Below are 27,656 nucleotides of genomic sequence, written 5' to 3' on the forward strand. Positions count from 1 at the left end.
AAATTTTAGTGCAAATAATTCCAGTGTCAAAATGAAAGAAAAGTAGAATGCTGTTGAAGAAGTTTCGTCCAGAGAACACCTCTTCTGGAAACAGTAGACTGAGACAATTGATCGCCAATCAATGAGGACCTCAAACAGGATGAATGTGTCCACGAACATAGTGCAGTGAGTTCCGGTGAAGAGTACAGTGAACGAGAAAACAGCGACAATGGATCGCCAATCAATGAAGAGCGGGAGATAATTTGGATGGTTGGAGTTTCTCGTCACGTGAAAGAGAGGATGAGGAAGTGATACAGGTGTAAAGCGACCTACTTGAAGATGGAAAAATGTCAGTTGGAAAATTAATGAAAGAACTTGAGCGCCGAGGGATAACAAAGACCACTTGTGCGAACTTTTTTCGGTTAAAAAGAAAAGCCATCGTGGTAAAAAAAGGGCATGGCTTTTCTTAAAGTCTGAGGTATTTGTTTGAGTGTATATATATGTATGTAAATTAGTATTGTCATAGCGTGTAGATTAGTAAATAACTTAAAGGCAATCGTTAGCTAATTGAATTTTCATTTGAGAATTTTTCTCCAAAAGGAAGGAATTTAATTTTTTTTTTCTTTTGAGAAAAATTCTCCCAAAAAAAGAAAGGGGCATATTGTAACGATTGAAAAATTTTTGGCAAATCTTTTTAATATTTAATAGCCCTCGTATAAATTCATTTGGAGTTTTAATCTTTTGAATGTACATTTTTATCTTTTATCTTTGTTAACATTGTAACGCAGTTTCGGCCCAACGAGAAAGAACGCAAAGCAAGTAGAAGCTTGCGTTGTTTTTCTTCCTTAACAACAATGAGTTCTTTTCGTTCGGCGCTGCGTGGGTTTGTAAATAAGTTTAGCTTGCATTGTGTTTCTGGATATGTCTTTTGGAAAGGGTAATTGTTAGATGCTAAAAATAACTTTTCAGTTTGTCGAAATCTTTTGTTGAGAAATAGGATTGCGCAATCTCGCAAGTATAAATATCAGCGTTCTCGCTGGCAGATTAATTCAGTATAGCAGTAGATTCCGGAATCGTTAGGTGATTAAATCGCTTGTCGAGGTCCAGGGCTGGGAGAACACAGGCATTGTGAGGGGAGTGGCTGGTCAGCTCTCCCTTCTACAATGTCCTGAGTTTTCCGTAAGCCACCTTTCTGGATTTGTGCTGGTCAGCATGATCCTTAAAGGGGATTTTGGCAGGCTTGTAAATAATTTGATTTATACATAATTAATCTTAATAATTTAAAATTTTGTTTCATAAATTCTATCGAAGTTGGCACTGGTCAGTGTGACTCCGGTATAAATTCAAGTTATACTTCCTTCTCGTCGAGTTATTTGTTTTAATTCTTAAATCATTTTGAATTCTCCTGGTCAGGAGGTTCATTTAAATAAATTTGTTTCTTTGATACTTAAATCCGAGAGCATACCTCTGGTCAGAGGATGTCTCTTAAATCTAATAACTGATATAGTTTTACGTCCGTTTCTAAAGTCTGAGTATCCGGAACGTTTAATGGGTTTTCTTATTTTGGTTTTATGTTAGATATAATTTTGAAACAGTTATAATAGGTGACCGGTCGAGTAAATGTTTTTATAGAAATTCGTTTTATGTAAAAGTCTATTGTTTTGCTTTTGCAATGTAAGTAGCCAAAGAGGGTAGACAGTGTCCCCTGTTATGTTATGGAATTCCAAGCGAACATTTGTAGTTTGTGGCCGAGAGATGGCTTTGGTAATTGGGTAGAGACAGGCTCCCCTTATCTTTAGTTATGAATGTTATTGGAGGTTGGCCCCGAAGAGGGTAGTATACCTCGAGAGTTCTAAAGAACATAATACTGAAGTGAAAATATGACAGAAGCACAAATAGATATTTACGGAAAGAAGTTTATGTAATTTTCTTTTGGTTTTGGTTAATGGAAATTGTCGATCATTACTGTTAATTTGTCACCTGTTTATTGAAACCAAGTTAAGCTGGGATATGGACGATATATATATATATATATATATATATATATATATATATATATATATATAAGAGAGAGCTCTCTGGATTGTATTTTATGAGAAAGCAAGTTTCAGTCTATGTTTTTCGGAAGTTATTTGAACAGAAATTAAATTTTGGCATTGTAATTTTCTCTCGATCTGAAGATTGTATACTTTCTTTTATCCTAACGTATATATGGATTAGTAAATAAATTTATAATCGTTATTTGGTATTTCTTTGTAGTAAGTTTGCCTAATAAGTATAAATTAACTGACTTCCTTTTGGTTGGAGAGGTGTCCCGCCGTTACTGGTCAGTGAGGCGGAGGCCTTATCAATCCAAAGGACGCCAGAATTGATTATGCTGATTTCAATCGCGAATCGTATGCGTATCCTCACTGGTCAGTGGGATGCGGGTGCGATTGCGGTGGAGTTCAAGCATGAGAATGGGCTAATATAATTTGAAGTCTTGGTTATGTAAGTGTAAATTTAACTTTTGATTATATTATTATCTTGAAACAGACCCTTACCCGAACTTTGGGATGCGGGGTCTCATGCCCCGCAGGAACTGAGCGTAGTCGTGGCATTTATATATTTATAACAGAAAGATATTTGGTAGGCAGCGACGCCCGGTCTTTGTCTGTCGAGGGGACCGAGCCGGTGTGTCGTGTGTCTTGGCAACGGGCTATCCGCCAACTTGTTGCAAGTGGCGCCCATAACGTGGGGCAAAGCCGCCTACTTGTTGCAAGTGGCGCCCAACGTGGGGCCCGATAAAAAAAGGGAACCTGTAATTGCTCATATTGAAAAAAAAAATAGTTTCATATTATTCCATAAAATATTCTTATTGTATATAGAATGCATGCACAAAGGTAAAGTGAAAAGACACTGGATGTAGTGCAGATAAGTGAGAATTGTGTTTGAACTGAGATTGTCTTGGAAAGTGGACTACAATTTGAAGTAACACACTTATTGATACCTGACTGAAAGTGAAGATTCTTGGACTTTGACGAAACCCGAGGAAGAGATTGAAATGGAAATACGAAGTAGTAAAACCAGCAGAGAAAATGGACTCTTTGGAAATTTGTGACTTGGTGAAAGCAGAGGATGAGATAAGTGACACGAAATTTTAGTGCAAATAATTCCAGTGTCAAAATGAAAGAAAAGTAGAATGCTGTTGAAGAAGTTTCGTCCAGAGAACACCTCTTCTGGAAACAGTAGACTGAGACAATTGATCGCCAATCAATGAGGACCTCAAACAGGATGAATGTGTCCACGAACATAGTGCAGTGAGTTCCGGTGAAGAGTACAGTGAACGAGAAAACAGCGACAATGGATCGCCAATCAATGAAGAGCGGGAGATAATTTGGATGGTTGGAGTTTCTCGTCACGTGAAAGAGAGGATGAGGAAGTGATACAGGTGTAAAGCGACCTACTTGAAGATGGAAAAATGTCAGTTGGAAAATTAATGAAAGAACTTGAGCGCCGAGGGATAACAAAGACCACTTGTGCGAACTTTTTTCGGTTAAAAAGAAAAGCCATCGTGGTAAAAAAAGGGCATGGCTTTTCTTAAAGTCTGAGGTATTTGTTTGAGTGTATATATATGTATGTAAATTAGTATTGTCATAGCGTGTAGATTAGTAAATAACTTAAAGGCAATCGTTAGCTAATTGAATTTTCATTTGAGAATTTTTCTCCAAAAGGAAGGAATTTAATTTTTTTTTTCTTTTGAGAAAAATTCTCCCAAAAAAAGAAAGGGGCATATTGTAACGATTGAAAAATTTTTGGCAAATCTTTTTAATATTTAATAGCCCTCGTATAAATTCATTTGGAGTTTTAATCTTTTGAATGTACATTTTTATCTTTTATCTTTGTTAACATTGTAACGCAGTTTCGGCCCAACGAGAAAGAACGCAAAGCAAGTAGAAGCTTGCGTTGTTTTTCTTCCTTAACAACAATGAGTTCTTTTCGTTCGGCGCTGCGTGGGTTTGTAAATAAGTTTAGCTTGCATTGTGTTTCTGGATATGTCTTTTGGAAAGGGTAATTGTTAGATGCTAAAAATAACTTTTCAGTTTGTCGAAATCTTTTGTTGAGAAATAGGATTGCGCAATCTCGCAAGTATAAATATCAGCGTTCTCGCTGGCAGATTAATTCAGTATAGCAGTAGATTCCGGAATCGTTAGGTGATTAAATCGCTTGTCGAGGTCCAGGGCTGGGAGAACACAGGCATTGTGAGGGGAGTGGCTGGTCAGCTCTCCCTTCTACAATGTCCTGAGTTTTCCGTAAGCCACCTTTCTGGATTTGTGCTGGTCAGCATGATCCTTAAAGGGGATTTTGGCAGGCTTGTAAATAATTTGATTTATACATAATTAATCTTAATAATTTAAAATTTTGTTTCATAAATTCTATCGAAGTTGGCACTGGTCAGTGTGACTCCGGTATAAATTCAAGTTATACTTCCTTCTCGTCGAGTTATTTGTTTTAATTCTTAAATCATTTTGAATTCTCCTGGTCAGGAGGTTCATTTAAATAAATTTGTTTCTTTGATACTTAAATCCGAGAGCATACCTCTGGTCAGAGGATGTCTCTTAAATCTAATAACTGATATAGTTTTACGTCCGTTTCTAAAGTCTGAGTATCCGGAACGTTTAATGGGTTTTCTTATTTTGGTTTTATGTTAGATATAATTTTGAAACAGTTATAATAGGTGACCGGTCGAGTAAATGTTTTTATAGAAATTCGTTTTATGTAAAAGTCTATTGTTTTGCTTTTGCAATGTAAGTAGCCAAAGAGGGTAGACAGTGTCCCCTGTTATGTTATGGAATTCCAAGCGAACATTTGTAGTTTGTGGCCGAGAGATGGCTTTGGTAATTGGGTAGAGACAGGCTCCCCTTATCTTTAGTTATGAATGTTATTGGAGGTTGGCCCCGAAGAGGGTAGTATACCTCGAGAGTTCTAAAGAACATAATACTGAAGTGAAAATATGACAGAAGCACAAATAGATATTTACGGAAAGAAGTTTATGTAATTTTCTTTTGGTTTTGGTTAATGGAAATTGTCGATCATTACTGTTAATTTGTCACCTGTTTATTGAAACCAAGTTAAGCTGGGATATGGACGATATATATATATATATATATATATATATATATATATATATATATATATAAGAGAGAGCTCTCTGGATTGTATTTTATGAGAAAGCAAGTTTCAGTCTATGTTTTTCGGAAGTTATTTGAACAGAAATTAAATTTTGGCATTGTAATTTTCTCTCGATCTGAAGATTGTATACTTTCTTTTATCCTAACGTATATATGGATTAGTAAATAAATTTATAATCGTTATTTGGTATTTCTTTGTAGTAAGTTTGCCTAATAAGTATAAATTAACTGACTTCCTTTTGGTTGGAGAGGTGTCCCGCCGTTACTGGTCAGTGAGGCGGAGGCCTTATCAATCCAAAGGACGCCAGAATTGATTATGCTGATTTCAATCGCGAATCGTATGCGTATCCTCACTGGTCAGTGGGATGCGGGTGCGATTGCGGTGGAGTTCAAGCATGAGAATGGGCTAATATAATTTGAAGTCTTGGTTATGTAAGTGTAAATTTAACTTTTGATTATATTATTATCTTGAAACAGACCCTTACCCGAACTTTGGGATGCGGGGTCTCATGCCCCGCAGGAACTGAGCGTAGTCGTGGCATTTATATATTTATAACAGAAAGATATTTGGTAGGCAGCGACGCCCGGTCTTTGTCTGTCGAGGGGACCGAGCCGGTGTGTCGTGTGTCTTGGCAACGGGCTATCCGCCAACTTGTTGCATGGTACCATGATACCATTACCAGGCTGGCAGGGTAAACCACGGATTTTCAAAGAGGGGTTATTCTCTCCATCCCTCTCTCTCAGCCGTGCTTGAGACCTCCAATGGTGAAGTTTTACTCGAGCTACACGTATTTGTTCATTTACATCCTTTTCAATGCAGATCAATAACTTCATTGAATTATGAAGAACATGATCAAAAATAATAAAAAATAATGAACATAAGTAAAACAACCTCCTTCTTTGGTTTTGTATTTAATTGAATGACAATAATATGTTTTACTTTTGAAGCTTGACACACTCACTAGTTTATGACCCATAGTAAACATATGTAACATGCACACTAATTCCAAAAATGTTCCAGCATAACCGAAATTCTCAATCAACAACTTCTCAGAAATTATGATAGCCTACAATATTCAAGACTTTCACTTTCAAATTTAATAAATCTTCACTATTCCTTTGAATACTTTCGACATGAAGCATTTGCCACACATCGAAAATGCATTGCAATTGAAAAATTACCTGTGCAAATATATATCACTGTCATGGTGATGTAACGTTTCCTAAATTTCCTATTCAATATGTTAGAGTAGTTCAAAGATAAAATGTACTCCTTGATTTTTGATACTACTTTGATGTTGTTGTGTGAACCTGACACTATATTGATTACCTTTTCTCTCTTCCTTTCACTCTGTTGATCACAATCTTCCTGGCACCTAATTTTGGGGCTACCACTAGTATCATAGACTGGGTATCGCATTGTGGATAGAACCGGTAACAGGCAGTGACAAGCTACATGATTACCTGCCTTCAGTGTGGGTTCGCTCAAGATCAATAGGAAATTCTGAGCCCACGTCTTCTAATAAAACATATATCCTTCACACCGTCGAGAGTTTGTTTTCCAATTACCCAAAATGAAAATGTAGAAATTGTTTTTTTGTTACTCATAGCATTTACTCTAGAGATGCAACGTCACAGCACATACATCTACAAGACGGATCTACCGAATTAAAAGTAGTTGAATATCAAACGTACAACTAATGACGATCGATATTATTCGAAAGAACTTAGTTTATAATTGAATTATAGAGAACGCGTTCACTTTAACAATATAAATGCTATTTATTCTCTTATTAACTAAACGCACAGAAAATAAATTGATATGATTAATTGATAGATTTGATTTATTTTACTTCGCTTTTCTGCCACTTTTGGCTAATCGCGAAGATAAGGATGAGTGATGATATGATGAAATGTATGAAGGGACACTCACAAATAGTAAATAGATACGATTTGATATTTGTTATTTAGCGTCGCTTTCCAGCCACCTTTGGTTAACCGCGAGGAAGTGTGATGATGTGATTAAACTGATTGAGGGCGCTCAGCTAGGAATCGAGCCAGGGACCCATGGTGTCGTAGCGCGCTGCGCTAACCACTCCTCCACGGAGGTCGGTTTTTTCATACACTGCATTTCCGAGACAGACAACACTAACTTTTTCTTTTTGCTCTTATGAATTTAATTGATTATTGAAAGAAAACCAATTTTACATAAAGACTAGCGGAATTGAGTTGTGTTCAATAATTTTACATACTAACTAACCAGCAACCTTGGTTGAAACATGTATACAGATTGTGATATTACGGAACAAGAGAAAACTGAACTTCCACAGAAATGATATGCTTAAGAGTGAATAAATCGATTGAGGCAATGTAAACTTTTAACGACAGTGTGAGAAATTATCCATATTTGAATGCCTTTTATTTTGGATCAGAGATGCTACTCTCCAGTTCTTTGTTCCTATCATTCTATCTCTAATTATACAGAGTGTTCGAGAAGTTCCCGTACCGCTATATTATATTACCATATGACATATGCAACGTTGTATTATTAAAATAGGGTAGATTGGGGCGAATAGGGCCACTTTCAAGAAAATCACCTAGAACTACTGTATTGAATGTTTTAATGTAGGATGTTTTTACAAAAATATATTGAACCATATGTCTGCTACAGAGTCCACATCAAATTTTGCATTTCACAAATTTTATAATGTTATATAATATAAAAAAATACATGCATTGGCCCTATTCACCCTAGCATGTCCGGCTGAATAGGGCCACCTGTAAGGTGAATAGGGTCACATATATTTTATGCATATAAACTGCGCCAGCCATACAAAATCATACATAATTTGGAAAATCACACAAAGTACAATATTTCAGAAAAGAAAATTATAAAATGGCAAGATTTGCATGCTCATAAGTGGTAATTTTTGGAACATTCCTTTTCTTATGTTCCTGGATTGTTGAGACAACGTCCGCACTGCGTGTTCTGCTTTCCTTACGTCATCTTCACTGCATTTCTGCTGTGTTTTACGATTATATTTCCCCATCTGAAATAAAAAAGAACGATAAAAAGAACATTACTTTTATTTATCAACGTCAGGCCAATTACATGCATTTCACATTTTAATCAGTTAAGTGGCCCTATTCGCCCTGATTGGTAATATATAGAAAAATGAGATGGCAACCCTGCTTTGGTTCATTTCCGATAAAGAAGGAATTCATGACAAGTTGTCTCGGTCTTTGTTGAAGCTAAGAAAATTAAACTTCTTAACTTTCAACAAAACAACAACGCCTAACAAGAATGAATACATGACAGAAATAATAATAGGCTATATTTCATAACACTTACCTTCGATTGTTGATAAACACTACTGCCCAACACAATCAGCATCCAACGTTTACGGAATCCAACTGCACAATAAACTTGTACAGACTCACAGTCGAGACATGGTTTGGCGCCGACTTCGCCTGCTCACTTCTATAAAATGTTAGATTGATTTATGTTCTGAGTGGACCTATTCATCCTATGGCCCTATTCGCCCCAATCTACCCTATGTGTATATATATAATATACTTGCGAGCGTACAAAATCAGCAAGTTATCATGACAACAACAATACAAAACATTTTAAATACAAAACATTTTTTAGGTGATTCAGACCAACTTTCTAATAATATTATATACCTAAAGTCATGAACGTCCTAGGACTTGCAATCAACAGGTTGAATTAGTTCACTACCAATTGTTCTGTGACAATAAAGCGAATGTAAAGTTGAAAACAATTTTGAACACAGTTCAAAATCATGCATGAAGTATAAGTATGTGGACATTCGGACACATAAATAAAACCTGTAAATTTGAATATACACTCACACACAACACATATTGGTAGTAATAAGTATGCATGCGTGCGAATGTTCTAGCTTTTATTTCAACTAATGCGTTCACCATTTCATTTCAGGCGACTTCACAAGAATCGATTTGAAAATCTTCCTGGCAGGCTCTTCCAGAGAGTGACGAGACTGGAGACATTGTTAGTAACATATTTTGTATTCTGTTATATATTTTTGCTTTTTAAGTTGCAGCATAATAGTTGCAGATGTTCTATTCTCATAAGTAAGTAATTATAATACTCTAATATACGTTTTGTGACGATTAATATAAAAATAGTCCAGGCAAGCTTATTTTGGTCAGTGAATAATTGAAGTAAGCATTTTCTCCTCCACCTAGTTCAATTGAACTAGGAAAAAGATAACTAAACATTTTGGTATTATTTATGGCTTCATGTTGCAATTTACGTGTAGTGGAATGTGTACAATAAATAACTTTCTCATACAGTAAAAAAATGCAAACAACAAATGCTCAGATATATTGCCATTTTCGCAGTAGGTACACACCACATATCCTTCCAATCGAAGCAGGGCTCAAATTGGACCGGAACGGATTTCCGGTTCGTAAATTTCTGGAATTTTTGGGTTCCGTCTCGTCAGAAACAGTAACGTTTAACTCTTTAAATTTACATTCATATAAGCTTCCCCTCTACGTGGAGATGCGATGTAGCTCTGAGGGGACTTATATGATGACGCCTATGTTGCCATCATCTTGGTTCCATTTTCCATGTCTTGCACACTCACCTCACTTAGTACTCCGGCAGTTTGTTTCTTTATACATAGGGTGACCATAATATTTTGACTCCAAAACGGGATACCTCAAGGATTGAGTTATTGATTCATTGAGTTAGTGTTTTAAGTCCACTTTATGCACAGTAAGGCTAATTGGGACTAGACTACAGTTTAAAGTGGGAACCGAACCACTGTGTGCCTCCACCGGGGATCGAACCTGGGATCCCTTGATTACAAGGTGACGACGCTACCACTGCGCCATCGGGGAGACCCCAAGGAGATCAGTTCCACCCCCCTTTCCTGAAAAATCGGTTAGGCCTAATTATAAAATTATTGTTACTATTTGCGTATTTTATTACTTATTAAAGTATGGGTCATAGATCTTGCTCATGATAGGGACAGATGGAAGGCCTGTATTGCTGCAACCATGTACCTTCGGGTTTAAGAAGGTTAGAGAGAGTAGTCATAAAAATAATACATCACAAACAATGAAATATTATCTCTCGTCAAAATGTATTAACTATGATAATCTCGATATGCCTTACATAGTGTTTCTGGTTCCTTCTAGATAACTTTTGATGTTAGGTATACGCTGAAGTTGAGAAATGCCAGAAGTATAGCTATATCTATCAGAGGTACTAAAATTTTTGAGAACAACTTTATTCTTCACCAAACGTTCATAAAACTCCCCACATATTTGACACACAACGCGAGATTTGTCTTATAAAATTGTGTCAAGACGCAGGAATTTAAATCCTAGTTGCAGGTCAGTATTGAAACTACATATGCGTTTCTTGGCCATGCTTATTTATTGCTATACAAATAACAGAATACACACACACATAGCAAAACAACTAGCGTAGCGAGCTAACTTAAACAGTAAACTGCTGTTTGCTCGAACGTTCTGGACGACAATGGAACATTTTGACTGTTATGAAGTGATTGAAACCCAGCCCAGTTGCTTTGACATGGTGTATCTATGACGCTAGTTTAAAAATTACATCAACTTCTTTTTAGCGTGAAATGTCTCTCAAATTTAGACTTGGTTTCCAAGATAACTCCTAGACTTTTATAAACCGGGACAAGTGGTGATTTTTAATAGTATCGACGAAACACGCGAAACACACCTCTGAAACTGGACTGTCCCGATCAAAACGGGACGTATGTTCAGCCTATTTATACAGCATATTTGCAGAAGATACAAATCAACCTACAGTTGTATCAATATACGCTGTATATAAAACACACGGTAACATTATCGTATGAGGGAAACGGATTCCTTCAAATTTCCTTCAAATTTACAGGAGAAAGTACTTACGGAAATAATTTTCTTTAGCGTTGTAGAAGTTCCTGAATGTAGATTTGATCCATTTTAATGTGAATGCCTAACCTTACAGAAAATGGTTTTTGGGGCTAACGTGAATGGTTTTTAGGGCTAACGTGAATGGTTTTTGGGGATAACGTCAATGGTTTGTGGGACTAAATGGTTTGTGAGGCTAACGTCTATGGTTTGCGACGTCTTAGCATAATTTCAAATCCGGGCACTAAAGTAGATATTTTCCGGTGAACGAGGTTGCAACACTGCATAAATCGACAAAACACTCTCAGAACGCCCGTTAAACCAGTACGCTATCACGGCCATAATGTGTTACAGATTCGAAACAACAAGTAACAGTAAGTACTCGTAAATCTAAGAAATAGACATTGATATGCATTATTTCACTTTAGGAAATGTTCCACATTCGAAAATAACACGTTAGCAATGTAAAGAAGTCCGAAATATATGATTCGTAGGTGTTTCTCTCATACGATAATAGTACCAAACACACTTTATTAATAACTTCGTTGACTGTATGTTCCACTGTTCTAACAGAGAACAATCCAAAGACCGTGTCCTGTACGTACAAGATCTTTACACAAGTTCAGGTTCTCACTCATTTTTCTTAAGCTGAACAGATATATATTGTTGACATTCTGAAGAATAAACCCAATCCTTGATCAAACAAAAAAAAAAAAAAACAAAAAAAAAACAATATCTTTCACTTGCACAGATTGATTCCTTTAATAAACATTGCACTGGTCGACATGAGTTTGGAGTCTCGCAGATGACTGTTGTCTGAATAATTTCACATAATGATTCCAAAAATGACATCTATTTGTATCCATCACCTCTAGTTTTTTTTCAGAAAACAGTAAAATATTAACTGCCTTAATTTCACAATAACAATGTGTTGTTCTACTATTTGCCCAATAGATGGCCCTGTTTACATGGTGGTAAACTATTGATTTTCTACAATACAAAACCTCTTATTTTGAACTATAAGTGCATGTAGAATTGAATGCAATTAATACACCTTTCACCTTCACATGCCACATTGAAAATTGTATGGACTTTGATTACGTAGTTTTATTTTCGAAATGCCTCATAAAAATTTCCTTCACAAAAATGTCCAATACTCAATGTTAGTAGAATATGGTAGGTTGATTGAACTTAGAAACGTGGAATAAAATCCTGACCTTGGGAAAAAATCTTGACGTGATGGGAAGAAATCGATGTCATTTTCGTGATCAGCATTCAAAATACTTCCAGAATCACTTATTGGTTTGTAAACAAACGAAATTTCCATTTCATAAATTTATTTTGTTGCGTTGTGTAATAACGAATATGAGAATTTTTAATTGTGAAATTGTGAAAATTCTGACGTGTAAGGAAGAGATCGATGTTATTTCTGTGATAAGCATTCTAACTATTTCCTGAAACATGACGTTACCCCCACACCCCCTATACGCCTTCATGGCGTGGTGCTAAGCCCTGGGGAGCACTTTACCTTTTTTACCTTATTAATTTGAAAACATCCGAACTTTTTTCTCAAAATGTTGACCAGTGTAAGACGAAGTATTGGGAGCGAACAAATTTCGCCATACGTACATTGCATTAAAAATGTCCCGGGTGAACGAGTTGGCTGTCATTCACGATTTCCGTCTGTTTGAATTTTAAAACCGGAAGATATTTCCAGAAGTCTTTTGTCCAATGTCGTTTACATTATTTGATGTTGATATTTTAATAGTAACTATTATTAATTGCCATACAGCGCGTCATTTCACTAGTCATTAATCTCGTTGCTGTAGTAGCCAGAGGCTAAAGAAAAAATACACCACGTTAACGAAGGGACTACGTGTGTTTCGGGAAAAGTTTCCATTTCAAGAACTGAAATGCAGTAATAATCAAATGTCTTTAAAAAACTGTCTGAGGAACAAGAAGTGACATTTCCTGCAGCCTCAGGGTCGAAAATGTTTAATCTGCGAACCCTCTAGGATTTTGATTAATGAAAGTGTCTGTCTGTTTGTATCTGAAACCTATATCACGGCACGCCCAAGCTACGGTCTCAATTCAGAAGACTTAGTATCTCCGATCTTAAAAATGTGTCCCAATCTCTCTCTCTCAAGAATTCATATATGAAATCTACATTAGTAGTTGTTGAGTGAGATAAGGCCAGAAGATAAGGTTTAGAACTAATTTACATATATTTAGAACTAATTTATATATCAAGGGTACATGGGAAAAACAATCAAAGTCCACTTTTTAACTTTTTACAGGAATGAAATTTCAAGTTTGCAAATGCTACAGAATGAAGCAGAAAAAGGATTTTTCAATGCTCATTTGTGCAGGAGTATGAGTGTTTTTCCAAAAATTAGTCATGTGAGGTTGTAGTACACCACCCCTACAATACCATGGTATCATGATCTCAATTTTCAACAAAATTGGACTTCGATTTTTTCCCTGTACTCTTCATATATTTAGAACTAAATCTATTATTTTTATATGCATATTTATACGTTTTGTGAATACATGAATATTAATTTATGAAACAATACATGTAAATTAGTTCTAAATACATTTAAATTAGTTCTAAACACTAAAACTCCCTACAGGCCTTAACTCACTCAACAACTACTTACATCTAGAATAAGATTCTGTGCAAGAGGTAGTTCTATTTCTTATTTTATATCACATTTCTGCAGTGGCGCAACCATACGGTGGGAGGCATTGTCCCGCCCCCCAAGCATGGATGGAAAGAGATGCTAGGGAGACAAGAGGGGCATACATTGACGGCCAAGGCACCTGCAGGGGCATGCAAGGAAACTCAGCCTTTTGGATTTCAAATTTTAAGAAGAAAAAAACATTTCGTGAAATGTTCTTTCTCTCTTTGCTCACATTAAACGCTTTGCTTAGTCTTCTCAAGTTAAGAGCCGTAATTGGGCGTGAGAACCGACCAATCACAATGAAATAAAGTTGTAATAGAGAGCATGTAATGGGGCCGCGTGAAATTATTTGCGCCATGTTAAATCAACATTGTTTTCTCTTTGCAAAGATGTGGATCTAAATCTTTTCTTGCTCGCTTCGCCCGCAATGCATGGTTGTTTTCTGTACTGGGTCTGTGCACGCCTATGCAGAACGCCAACCACGTATGAATAGATACGACGACTGCTACTACTACTACAACTACACAAGTATTCTATTAAGAGGCAACATTTGAATTGTTAATAATATGTTTGTTGTAGGCCTATATTTCAACGAGGCAACATTTATTCAAATGTCAACTGTAAATTGTTGTGTCTTGATTACATTTTTTTGTTGATATTATACCGTAGCAACAATTGTTTTCTATAAGTATATACATAATTCTTAAAGGTAAAGTTGCAATTATATAAACCGAGAACGGACGAAGAAGGATCACAGTATTCACCTGGAAAATTACATATTTCATGTGGTAGGTAAACCAAAGTTATTAACCGAGTACAGTGGCGGTATAAACAAACTGGTATGACGCTCTGATAAGTGGACGAGTAGAGTAACGTATGTAGTTTCTGTACCATAATTGTTTTACTCACATCATTTGTCGTTTGTATTTTATATCTAAACGTTCCTTTTTTTCTGGATGACCCTCGTGCCTTTCACACTGTAGTAATAGATAAATAGCACTGCTTAAATGGGTGGGAATGGTTGGCTGGATTTGTAATAGTTGGGTGATAGTACGTAACCTACTCTAAATTTGTAGGCTTTTAGGTATTGGCTGATACGTAAGTTCCGTTATGTACCACCGATGTGGGTTACGGGCATCGTATGTGGCTTGCCTCGACACGGAAGAAGCATATTGGCTGTCGATTTGGTGCGAGAGCATCCACGGAACATAAAAGGACGAAGGCTGGTCTTGAGCCCCCCGACCAATTCTCCTTAGGAGTGGTTGGCCGAGAGTGTGTGTGCTCGACCGTGTCTCCTTACGTTTACGCGAGGTGTGGGTGTGGACGAATCCTAAAAGCATTTAGCAATCACTCAACTATAAACACAATTTTGGATTAAGTAACGCTTCTGTGCAGGGTGGGTTGCAGTGGCGCAACCACAGGGGACTTTGCCCCTTCCAAACATGGACGGAAATTAATTCTAGGGAGGGCAAGGTGGGACAAACTTTGACGGCCAAGTGCAACTGCAGGGGACAATTCCCCTTCTTTATTTCTAAGTTTGTGCAAATAAAACTAAGTTTCGTAAAATTTCCTTGCTCGCCTCGCTCGCATTGCATTCTTTTGTAGTCTCATGAACTTCAGGGCCGTAGCTTGGGGGCGGCGGGAGTCGGCCCTGGACGCCGAACGATCTAAATGTAAAGTTTGCAAAAGAGAGAATGCCATGTACCCGTGAAGTTATTAAATCAATGTATTTTCAGTTTGCAAACAATTGGATCTAAATATATTGTTGCTCGCTTCGCTCGCAATTTCTCTCTTTTCTATAATGTATTGTAAATTACCAGAGAGAGAGGTAAGACTTCTCTTAATTGATTGTCTTAAATGCATGACCAATTGTTTGGAGAAAAGAAAAATTCTAATAATTATGTATCTCATCTAACAATGGATTAAATTATATACCAAACATTATCGAGAAGCAATTCTCAAGACATTATGCTAAAATATTAACATTATAATAAGTGTCCTTGCATAGCCATTTCAGTCTTCAAACTGCTTCCGCTTGCTTTTCAATAAAATCTAAGTTATGTGCTGTTCAATTTACGGTGCCAGAATGTCTCACTACTACACAAAATATCCTACAGAAGTTTATTTTTCCTGGAGGTCTGAGACTCACCAAAACCCATATAATACTAACTATCCTCATCGTTGCGATGTAAAAAGAAACATGAGTGTCTGTGTTGTAAGTAGAAGAGCTAAAAAATCGCATGTCACAGCTTTTGATGTTATCTGTAAAAAATAACAAGAGCAAGGATCATGTCGAAAATAAACTTGTGGAAGGCGAGGCTTGCATCATGAAGCCTCGAGGATGGCAGTTTCTAATTAGCTCTGTATTAACAAATTAATTTTCTTGCCTTCTAAAACCCGAAGGTTTAGCAACAAAAGCCTTCCTTCTCTCACTTTTGTATTTAATTCTGTGCAAATCACATGCCTCGAAGTTTGCGTGTATCACTCTCACTGTTTATTCAGCTTTTGACCTTAACTATTAATCATGCATTTTTATTGCATGTTTCCCATGTCAACACAAAATATATATTTTCTCTTGGATTAATTTTAACTGTAAGGATGAGAATTTAAGAAAAAGTAGAGAGAGAGAGAGAAAGAGAGAGTGAGAGAGAGAGAGAGAGAATACCATAACAAATAGCTTCTAAAATTTTAAGATATATCCTACCATATTCTACATATTCAACGAATTCGTTTCATTACAATGCAACAACATTTTATTATTACATCATATGTTTCAATATTTTCATAGTCATCCAAACGTTTGACAAAACATTTTTTTTAGTTATGAAGATAGGAAGAGAAAAAAAGTGGTTGAATAATTTCGAGAAGTATTTCTTAATAGGCGACAATGTTTTTATTTATTTTTTATTTCTTTCTTTCGTGTAACCACTATGTTATCGATGGGAACAAGGCAAGACCAACATTACCACTATGTTATTGTGTTGAACGGGATTTTTCCATTATCAATTTTATGATGTGTGAGCCCCCCCTTTTCACGATGTATGTCGTGGCAATAGGTTCAATGCCCCCACTACTTTTGGAGGGGCCACAGTGGGGGGCTCGCAGTGTTGCCAACTTACTCCACAAAAATTTCACCATATGATATTTCACAGGCGAAGCTAACCTACAAATAGGAGTTGGCACAGTGGGAGGGGGGCTCGCAGTTATAGAACTCGTCGAGCAATAGCAGATAAAGCAAGAATTGTTTTCCTACAGCCCATAGTTTATGAATTACAAAACATCTTAGAAATTACATCTTGAAAATTTAATCTAAAATAACTCGGAACCAGCAAGCACTAATCATCATCTGTCTAATAGGTTGTAGAGTACTTCTAATTTTTTATCGAATGCTATTAAAATTTTCGAATTAGGGTCAAAACTAAGCCAGCAAATCAAGTTTCTTAAAAAATAAAAAAATGTATATACGTATTTCTGAAACTTGAGGGGATGGAATTAATTTTGTTTGCTAGTCAAGAAGTTTTCGTCAAACTCTATCCAACAAACCTATAATTATCATCCTAGCTCAATTATTAGCCAAGAAAATTAATGTCTTAGAAAACGTCTTAAGATATTTGTCTTAAGACAATTTTCTTGACAGACAGGAAGTACCATCTTGACAGACCGGAATTCGACTTTCTTAAAGATTGAGATATTTGTCTTAAGACATTTTTATAAGACGTTGAGTATCTCGACTCTTATGGGAGCTAGAACCATGTAACTTTGATCTATGTATATACTAGTGCTTTTCCAACATGTTCACCCACCTTAGAATCATCACAGATAAAAAAAGTAAAGTTTCCCCTGTGCACATGTATAAAATTTAAACTCCAACCCACCATCATTCCCATTATCATACTGATTTTTTACCTTCCCAAAGCTTTTTTAGCACTCCATTCACACACCTCCACTGTAGACCTCATGGTAAGTGAATTGGGCAATAAAATTCAGTCAGTTATTTCATTTGCAATAACAGAGCCATCTATGTGCAAATGTTGGAACTCGATGAATGCTTGAGGGGGACTAGTTATTTTTTTTTCAGTACGTCAACATTTTAAACTCTTTTTGCCAGTGAATGGGTTAGGTGACTTGCAACGACGAAGGCTTTCTAGCAATACGAACTTAGCTTATGCCGGCGTAATTCGCTAAAATATCTATAAATTTGCATATTTCTCATACCGCCGTATCTTGTTCTATTAGACCTCTTCAAGAAAATTGCTAATTAGTGAAAATTAATTGAGCAACAACAGCAAAAGAGGTGCTAATAGGGGGCAAGCATATAGTGATATGGGAATATACAAATTGTCGGTTTCTTCGATTCAGACAGATGTATCTAATTGAAACTGGGATATTTTGCATTTTTTTATATGATAGCTAAAATAACAGAGATTTTGATTGGCTAATAATTTATACCTGATTGGTTTAAGTAAGCAAGATTTCTATTGGCTCTATAAATCTATATAAGTCAGAGCACAGTGCAGATTCCTCAGCTTTGCTGGATCGGCAGAGGAACCCACATCGCGGGGGATAGAACCTGAACGGGCTCCACCAAAGTATAGGAGACTAGAAGCATATAATTTGGCGGAAAAACCCAAGTAAGGTCATAGAGTTTTTCATAGGGAATAGTATTATCAGGTTGGTAATATCCCATTAAATTTTATATAAAAGAATTAAAATTTTATATAAATAACATATCTGAAATTTCTATCGTTTGTTTGCTCATATTTTAAAGCATATAAAAATGGAATCACCTACCTGTTTTACTCGTAAGAATGAAAAGATCGAATGTGTCACTTGTGGAAAACTAATTTCAAAAAATAATTTATCGATACATAAGACAAGGTGTAACGAAGCAAATCGTTTGTTACCTTCTAAAGCCTGTGCTCAATGGGGAAAAGAAATTGCCATTCCACATGTAAGTAGACATTTGAAAATTTGCAAACCATCGACCAGAGAAGGAACATTGAAAAGAAAAATTGATTATTCTGAAGCTGAAGCTTCTGCTCCAAAACAAATTAAATTAAATAATAAATATAAACCAGTTAGGTCTGCATTTAATGGTCGACTTCAGGATTTATCATTTACGTCGGAAGCAGGCCGTGACATTCCTAGTTTCTTGCGTGAAGCGAAAACTTTTGTACTGAATACTTTGAAAAGTAATCTTGAAAATAATTCTATAAAAGTATACGTTGATTTATATTCCGAATATGAGAAAGTCGATGGTACAACAAAAGTTTTTTTATCATCGTACCAAAAACCAGGCTCTTTATTTGGCAGATGTTGAAAATTTGGACGAGTTTTAATCTAATCTGTTAAATGAGTTGATTATGAAACATGACACTTTCGAGGCTAAGGGGTCGGGATGGTCTTTATGTGGTAGTCCTCATACATTAACTGTTTACGTGAACAAATTCATGCCTTTTTCTGCATCGAGTTACGTTCCTCTACCACCGAACATTCAAACCAAGAGAGCAGTGTTAAATATTAAAAATAATGACTCAAAATGCTTTCTTTGGTGCATCTTGGCAGCTCTGTATCCTGTTCATTGGAAAAATCATCCACAGCGAGTTTATCATTACAAGCAGTACGAGAGAGAGTTTGAAAATGTAATATCCAGCATTGAATACCCCGTGGCATTGTCAGACATTTCAAAGTTCGAGTCGCGAGCACGAGATTGTGATGGAAAACACATTGCTATTAATGTATATTCTTATACGTCAGAAAAACATCTTGTGCACCCCATCAGGATAAATAATATCAATGATAATAATGCTCATATAATTTATCTTCTTTTAATTTCAAACAACAAAATTCACCATTACTGCCTTATTCGTTCACTATCACGATTAATCAGAAGTCAAGCAACGAAGTATGCAAATCACATCGAGGTTTGTCCAAGGTGTTTGACCACGTTTAATGATTGAAGAGAATTCAATCACCAAATATATACCGCACGGCAAATTGCTATTGAAAAACGTGTCGAACATGAAATATATTGCGGTGACAACAAACCAGCTCGAATGTTGATGCCCAAAAAGAACGAAGTCGAAGAATTCAAAATGTACAAGGATTTGTTTGATCATCCAACCATTATCGTCGCAGATTTTGAATCATTTCTGAAGCCACTGTCCACCTGCAAACCAAATCCAGAAATTTCCTCCACAAAGCCATACCAGCTTCAATAACCAAATAGTTTTGGTTACATTGTCATACGACAAGATGAAATAAATAAACCATATGTATACCGTGGACCGAATGTTATCGAACACTTTTTTGAAAAGATGGAAGAGGAGGTTGAGAAAATTGGCAGCAGCTTGCAAATATTCAAACCGATGAATTTGTTGACATCAGAGGAACAAAAAATATTTGATGAAACTGTCGAGTGTCCAGTGTGCAATCAATACTTCACAAACGAGAATCGTAAAGTGTTTCACCATTCGCACACAGACGGTCGTTTCATCAGCGGAATCTGTAATGCTTGCAACCTCAAAATTCAAAAGCTCAAATTTGTCCCCATATTTTATCATAATGGATCGAATTACGATTTTCATTTCTTAATTCGGAAACTTGGATATGACACACACAAAAAATATATTCTTGCTCAAAATGAAGAACGATACATTTCTATAAGTAAGAAAGTTAAGATTTCGGAGACAAATAAAACCATAGAGATGAGATTTCTTGACTCGTTCAGATTTCTCTCTGCAAGTTTGGACGCTCTAGCAAGTAAACTCTGTGACGAACAATTCAAAATTACGAAAGCTAGTTTTCCCAACATTGATATAAAACTGATTAGAAGTAAATGGATTTATTCGTATGAATACGTAAACAATGAATCTAAATTTAATGATGACACTCTCCCTCCTCAAAAAGAATTATTCAATCAACTGAGAAAAGCAGGAATTACGGACAAAGAATACGAACATGCACAACTGATGTGGGATAAACTAGAATGTAAAACATTCGGAGATTATCACAACGCATACTTGAAATTAGACGTAACAATACTTGCGGATGTTTTTCAAGCATTCAGGAAAACGTCAATGTCTATTTACAAGTTGGACCTGCACATTTCTTCAGCCTCCCGGGATTAGCGTGGTCTGCAATGTTGTTGCAAACAAAAATTAAGTTAGAATTATTAACAGATGTAGACATGTTACTTTTCATCGAGAGAGGGATTCGGGATGGTATGGTACAATGTGCACACAGACATGCAGAAGCCAACATGCACATGGAAGAAAAATATGATGCGAATAAACCATCGAATTACATTTTTTACATCGACGTTAATAATCTCTTTGGATATGCTATGGTACAGAAACTTTCTTATGGAGGTTTCGAATGGATAAAACCAACTCCCATAAATATTATTGATTTTGACGATTGTGAATTTGGTTTTTTCCAGAAGTGGATATTGAATTTCCAGACAATTTGCATGATATTTTTTTCCGATTTACCACCGGCAGCCGAACTTAAATGTCCACCTAATTCTAATCAACGCAAGCTTTTATTAACTTTGGAGAAAAAAGAAAGATACGTTCTCCATTACAAAAGTCTACAGTTTTTGATTGCGATCTGTGTTAAGGTATTGGATATTAGAAGAGTCCTCAGGTTTAAACATTCCGAGTGCCTCAAACCATACATGGAAACAAACACACAACATAGAACAGTTGCCACTTCCGATTTAGACAAAGATTTTTTCAAATTGATGAACAATGCTGTATATGGCAAGACAATGGAGAACGTGAGAAATCGCGTGGACGTGAGATTGGTTTCAGATGAAAATAAATGCAGTAAGTGGGTGGCTGATCCTATATTTAAATCACCAATAATTTACAACGAGAATCTGTCACTTTTCAATCTAGATATAAAAGTGATAAAATTCCGAAAACCAATTTATGTGGGAGCAACAGTTTTAGATTTATCGAAACTTCACATGTTTCAATTTCACTACAATGTTATGAAACCTTTCTACAACGATAGCATTTCATTACTTTACATGGACACCGACAGTTTTATTTATAGCATTAAAACATCCAATCTATGTGAAGATGTAAAAAATCCGTCCTTGCTTGATTATTATGATACTTCTTCCTACCCTCAACCGAATAGATTTGGAATTCCATCTAGTAACAAAAAAGTTCTAGGTAAATTAAAAGACGAGTGTAACGGTGACATCATTCTCGAGTTTGGCGGTGTGCGTTCCAAAATTTATACATTTAGAACTGAGAGCAGCATCACGAAGAAAGCTAGAGGTGTTGGTAAAAATACTGTACAAAACAAACTTTCATTTCAAGACTATATTGATTATGTGAAGGAATTGAAGCCGCAGTTACGATTGGAAAAAAGAATCCAAAGTGTAGACCATGTGATTACAACAAACGAAGTTAGGAAAGTAGCATTAGATCCGCATGATGATAAAAGATGTATTTTGTCTTGTGGGATCCACACGTTGCCTTGGGGGCACTATCGTTTAAATAGTAGTAAGAAATGTATACAATGCACTTAAAAAAAGACATTGTACACAACCTTACGGCTGGCAAATATTTCTATCAACACAAGCATATCAAATAACCATGCCTATGAACCTGTTTGGCTTCAGGAAGAAAGCTATGGAAGTGCCCGTCCAGCGTAGGTCGTCGTCGAGCTTCAACGAACTCCTGCCTTCCATGCTATCTAAACTTAACGGTCTGTTAATTATAGACTTGAATAGCATCCTGATCCAGTACGACGATGACGTGGGAAAAACGTTCTATGTATTCAAGAACAACTTGAATTATTACCAGTTCCCCATCTCTGGCAAACTTAAGTTCAACATGAATCCCGAGAACAAAGGGGAGGCCAAGGTTTCCTCTAGCAAGAACATCTATCGCATCAAGCATGATAGGATGGATGCGACTAAAACGTATCTGCTGGCGATCGCCTGTACGTTGAGCTCTTGGACGACTACGACAAACTCATCCCTCTTTTTATAGAAATGAAAATCACCTACCCTATAATAAATAACCATAGCAACAATGCCGAATGAAATCTTTTGTCACACCAAGCTCGATGATCACAGCGACGAGCTACTCATGCTTGACGTCAGGGTGAAGAAGCTGCGAAGCGACCTGCAAGCTCTGCAGTCCACGCTCAACTCCAGCCTCCAGTCAGAGATAGCCAGCCTGCAGTCTCAGTGCCTGGACCCCGTACTCAAAATTGACGCCGAGCTTAAATAGCTGCTGCAAACGTACACCGACCTCGCGGCCAATAGACAACTTCGACAACTTAGAGCTGAACATAGGCAAGCTGCAGAACGAATTTTTGAAGCTGCAGCAAGCGCAAACTTCTGACGTGAAACAGCTGAAGCGACACTTGCAGGACCAAACGAGCACCATCCAGACTGAACTGCAAACCATCATCCAGAGCATTAAGACTCAAGATGACTACGATCGCGTGAATGCAAGTATTGCCAAATTGCACGAGCAGTTTCAATCGTTCGAAATTCCTACGTTGGAAAGCATCAAGACTGAGCTTCAAACGGACGCTTTGCATGCAGTCATCAACGAAGTTAAAACTAAACTCCAAACGCTAGAGGATTTTATTGACAATCTACCTTCGTCCAGCGAGCTGAATGCCATTGCCCGTAGCGTGGCCAACATCAAACTCCAACTTGAGACCTACGAAGATTTCGGGAAGCTGCAAGGCACCATAGTCCATATTGAGGATGCTCTTGCTGTCATTAGAAATGATCTAGCAAACGTAAACGAAGCACTGGAATCCAAACTGCCTGGCACCAGGGAATCTCTGGCCAGCGTCCAACAGCAGATCTCCAAGCTTGAAAATCTGAATACCGAATCCGATTTTCATCACTTGATCGACGACATACTTGCTAAGTTGGAAACTTTGCAACAATCCACCCCACCCAGGACAACATAACACAATTACAAGAAGGCATACGTGCTGCTGCTACTGCCTCCGAGTAGGACGCGGTGAAAAAAGCTTTGGAGTCGCTCCAAAACACGGTGACCACCCTGCCTACCTCGCAGAAATTGAAAAGCGTGAAGAGGGCTCTTAACCGAATACTCAAATCCGACAACATCAAAAACATCCAAACCGAAATTGAATCGATTCGGGGGTCTGTTGCAACCTTACCCACCAACCAGAACGTCAGCGAGCTACATGAATTGTTTGCGGAAATTAGAACCCAGGTCCACGGCCTCGCAATACAGAGCTCCAAGTTGACACTTGTGGAAAGTCTACAGCATATTTTTGCCAGCGTGAAGTAGCAAATTGGTAGTATCGAGGCAAGCCAGGAATCGGCCATAGCCAATTTCAGCACCCAACTACATGACTTAATCGAAAAATTCAAGAGACTAATTCGTAACGAACCTTAAAGTTCGTGGGATCTTAAGAGTACCTAGAAGGTTAACCAGTTAATTGATGGGGTGATGTAAACTACTCATCATTCATCCTCTTGATGAGACCACTCGTCATTGACATGACGAGTTATCGCTTGGCAATGCGAAAGGTACAAATTTACACTAGAGACTAGACTACAGAAAAGACAATGGTCACTCGTTGGGTTTTGTGAACCGTTGAACCTGTATCATGGTTGGGTGTAGGATAATTACCTGTCTATCTGAAGTCTTTAGCTGAATCAAAATAGCGAAGTCCTCTGTAAGCTTCTCTCCTATGCTGACCAAAGCGTCCTTCCACTTCTCACCTACTGCCTTGCTGACCACCTTCTCTCTATCAACTCAATTCCAAAAGTCCGTCACTTGTCTCACCTCTATATTCCCTGACCATCGAGCTCTTCCTCGATGCCGAATCGCCGAATCGTGTGATTATAATAATTGCTACCATGCAAACCGCTGACTCTAAAACCAGAAGTATTACCTGTTTCCTGAATGCTCAGGAGGTTTGCATGGCACAACACAATGCATAGTAAACATGCCTCAGAGGCTTGAGAGAGCTGAGAAAAACAAGTGAATGCCCTGGTCAACATGAAGCGTTCAGAGAGACTTAATAAAATAACCATACAATCCTAGGGATTGATACGTTCTGCCGCGCGGAGAAAAATTTTCTCCTTTGAAAATTTAAAAGTCAAATCGCAAAGCTTGACATGACCCAGGTTCCCCAATTCCATGTATTTTCTTAAAAAAAATCAAATATACAAAATATGAAACCAACAAACATAACTGTCACTAGCTGTCCTAATCGCTAAAAAAAATTCATTCCCTAAACATTATAATGAATAATACCATGAATACTAACAAATTCGTATGTTTATACGATGTAAAAAACAATAATATGTAATATTATAAGACTAGAAATCACAAGAGTTCGTGTCGTTAAGCGATATAACTCTTAATGTACCACATTTGTGTGTACGTAATGTTTATTATGTAGAATTGCTCGTTTGGCGATCATTCAGTCAATAGTCTGTGCAGGGCGTGGCTTGCCCTGTAAACAAAACCTGAAATGGCCGCTGTTCTTACCAGGAAATCGAGGTTCCAATGTTTCTATAAATTGGAGCCCGTAAATACGCTATAAACCCTGAAAAGGGTACACACGTAAGTCTATAAAATGTGAATAGTCACATTCGTCCTAAATAGGCATGTAAAATATTGACACAATATGTATATCTCACTGTTTTGTCTGTGTTAAAGCCTGGTAATACCAAAGTGGAATATGCTTTATGAAGTGCGTAGCCACTTCACTCCTGACGTCGTCGAATATATGAACTTTTCACTGGTTATGTAGCACATTCCGATGTATATAATGAGTTATACTGAAAACTGTCGCTGGTAAAAAACGTGAATATAGCGTTCAGTTTTCTCACTTATGTTAATATATATACTGTAGTATAGCCTTGCATTTATATAGCCTCGTAACATATTGATATATAACTGCACAAAAACAAAAAAAATCTTGCAAGTGTCCAAAACTGTTTTCTCGAATTATAAATATCAGAAAATGTTCTGCGAACAAATGTGTCGCTTTCGATATTCCATGTTGGTGAGAAGAAAAAAAAAATTAACAATAATAACTGCATGCGACAAACATATGCATAAAATATTGGCACTAAAGCATGCTTTCTAAAATGTTCGAAAGTGCTTTTATTGCTTGCATGTCTGTTTGTTTATCCAAAATGCAAATTTCTTCTTAAAAAAATTACACTAATCGTTGTTAGCGCTAGTTAATGGACACAGTTGCTCTTGTCACCTCCTTGTAATGAAATAAGAATTATAATGCATGTACAAACTGGCTAGCATGCATGGTACTGCACTGAACATGAGAAGAAAGGCTATGAAAAACTATTCTTTCCCATAATGCATGTGTATATGTTAAAGAACCACTGTAGTTGTTGTTATAACAAAACTGCTGCGTGTGGGATATATCTTCTTGCTGCTTCTCTTCTTATATTAGTGTAGGGCAAAGTAAAAAATGTACAAAATTACCCGTAGAACTTGGGAGATGGGGAAAAGTTGTTGTTCGAACTGCAAACAGTGTGGAGGGAAATTTTATCTAGCTCCATCACTAGGTGTCGTTGATAATGTATAGTCCGCTATACTGGGAAATGTATAGTTGATTACATCCTTCCTGTAAAAGGTAGTCTCCGTGTAGTAATAATTAAAATGTCTGCATGTCTCCCTCAAATTAGTGGTGACAAGTCTCTCCTTGAAATAGTACTTAAAAATGTCTGCATGTCTCCCTCAAATTGGTGGTGACAAGTCTCTCCGCATGGTAATTAACTTCATAGAAATGCCAAGTATTGGTGTAGGCATTGCTTTGTCCATGGTGCTCCGTATAGACAGGTTAGGTTAAAAGGAAAATTATGACAAAGAAAGGAAATAGCGAAGGATAGGAAATATATAATTCACGTTCATGCATGCACACAATACCAACTTATTTCCATAGCCTTTTCTTGAAAATTAAATTTAATTGTCTCATCAAAAAATAAAATAAGATTAAAATAAATTAATTAAATAATTGCCATAATTCTTTGAAAATAAGTAAGGAAAATTTAAATAAAGTATACAACCGTAATTAAAATATTAATGTCCATGATTAATGTGTTGCCTTAAACTATTAATTATTACCGTGCTGCTCTGAGTGAACCTGTTTAGAAAGTTGATGATGTTTATACAAATAATATCCTAGGGTTGCGGTTAATAAAACATTCCAAATAACAAAAACTAATATAGACATGGGCAAAGGGTTTAAAACTAATTCCTGAAATGAGATGCCCTTAGTAATTGATTGATTGAGTTGCTTTAAGTCAAGTTCAAGCGGAGTCCATTGGGGAATAGTGAAATCAGTTAAATTCTTGGGAATATTAGGTAGTAACTCAATTTCCTTCATTTGTACTTGTTCGAAAGCTAAAATTCTTGTATGTAAAATTTGTTGATCCACAATAATCTGCGAAAAATCCTGATAATTAAAAAATATAGATTGCCCTTCGTTAAGCTGAATTGATCTGTGCGTGTTCAAATTATTATTCAAATTCTGAATAACAATAAATTGACCTGAACCTGATATTAAAATACCATTACGTGTCCTAATAAACTGAAATAATTTATTGTCAGTAATAGACTTCACTTCAAAATTACAAAATGTAGAATTAATAAACAAAGGTAAGTGTTGCAAGCATGTTCTAAATTCTGTTGGAAATTATAAAATAAATTATGTTGTGAACCCTTAAAATAAATATATAAAACTTGAGTTGCGCAAAGCAAGCAAGCTATTAGAGTGCTAAAAGGTTGCTTTGGCAAGCCTCTAATGGCCTCCTAATAAATTATAGGCTGGTGCAATTTGCCGTGGTTCAATATAATGCAATATAAAACAAAATTTCAGTAAATGCTACTTCTGAGTTGCG

At 36.6% G+C, this 27,656-nt stretch overlaps 1 protein-coding gene across 1 annotated transcript in view; it reads left to right on the forward strand.

Moving 5' to 3' along the window:
- LOC146003236 (uncharacterized) overlaps positions 1-27,656 on the forward strand; it is a 325,906-nt gene that overhangs the window by 259,440 nt on the left and 38,810 nt on the right. The window contains exon 5 of the mRNA XM_083141410.1: positions 9,115-9,186. Within this exon, the coding sequence (XP_082997536.1) occupies positions 9,115-9,186 (72 nt within the window). The remainder of the gene's footprint in view (positions 1-9,114; positions 9,187-27,656) is intronic.

Source organism: Lepisma saccharinum, chromosome 20 (assembly GCF_977018435.1).
Source record: "Lepisma saccharinum chromosome 20, izLepSacc3.1, whole genome shotgun sequence".
In the NCBI taxonomy this organism is placed as follows: Eukaryota; Metazoa; Arthropoda; class Insecta; order Zygentoma; family Lepismatidae; genus Lepisma; species Lepisma saccharinum.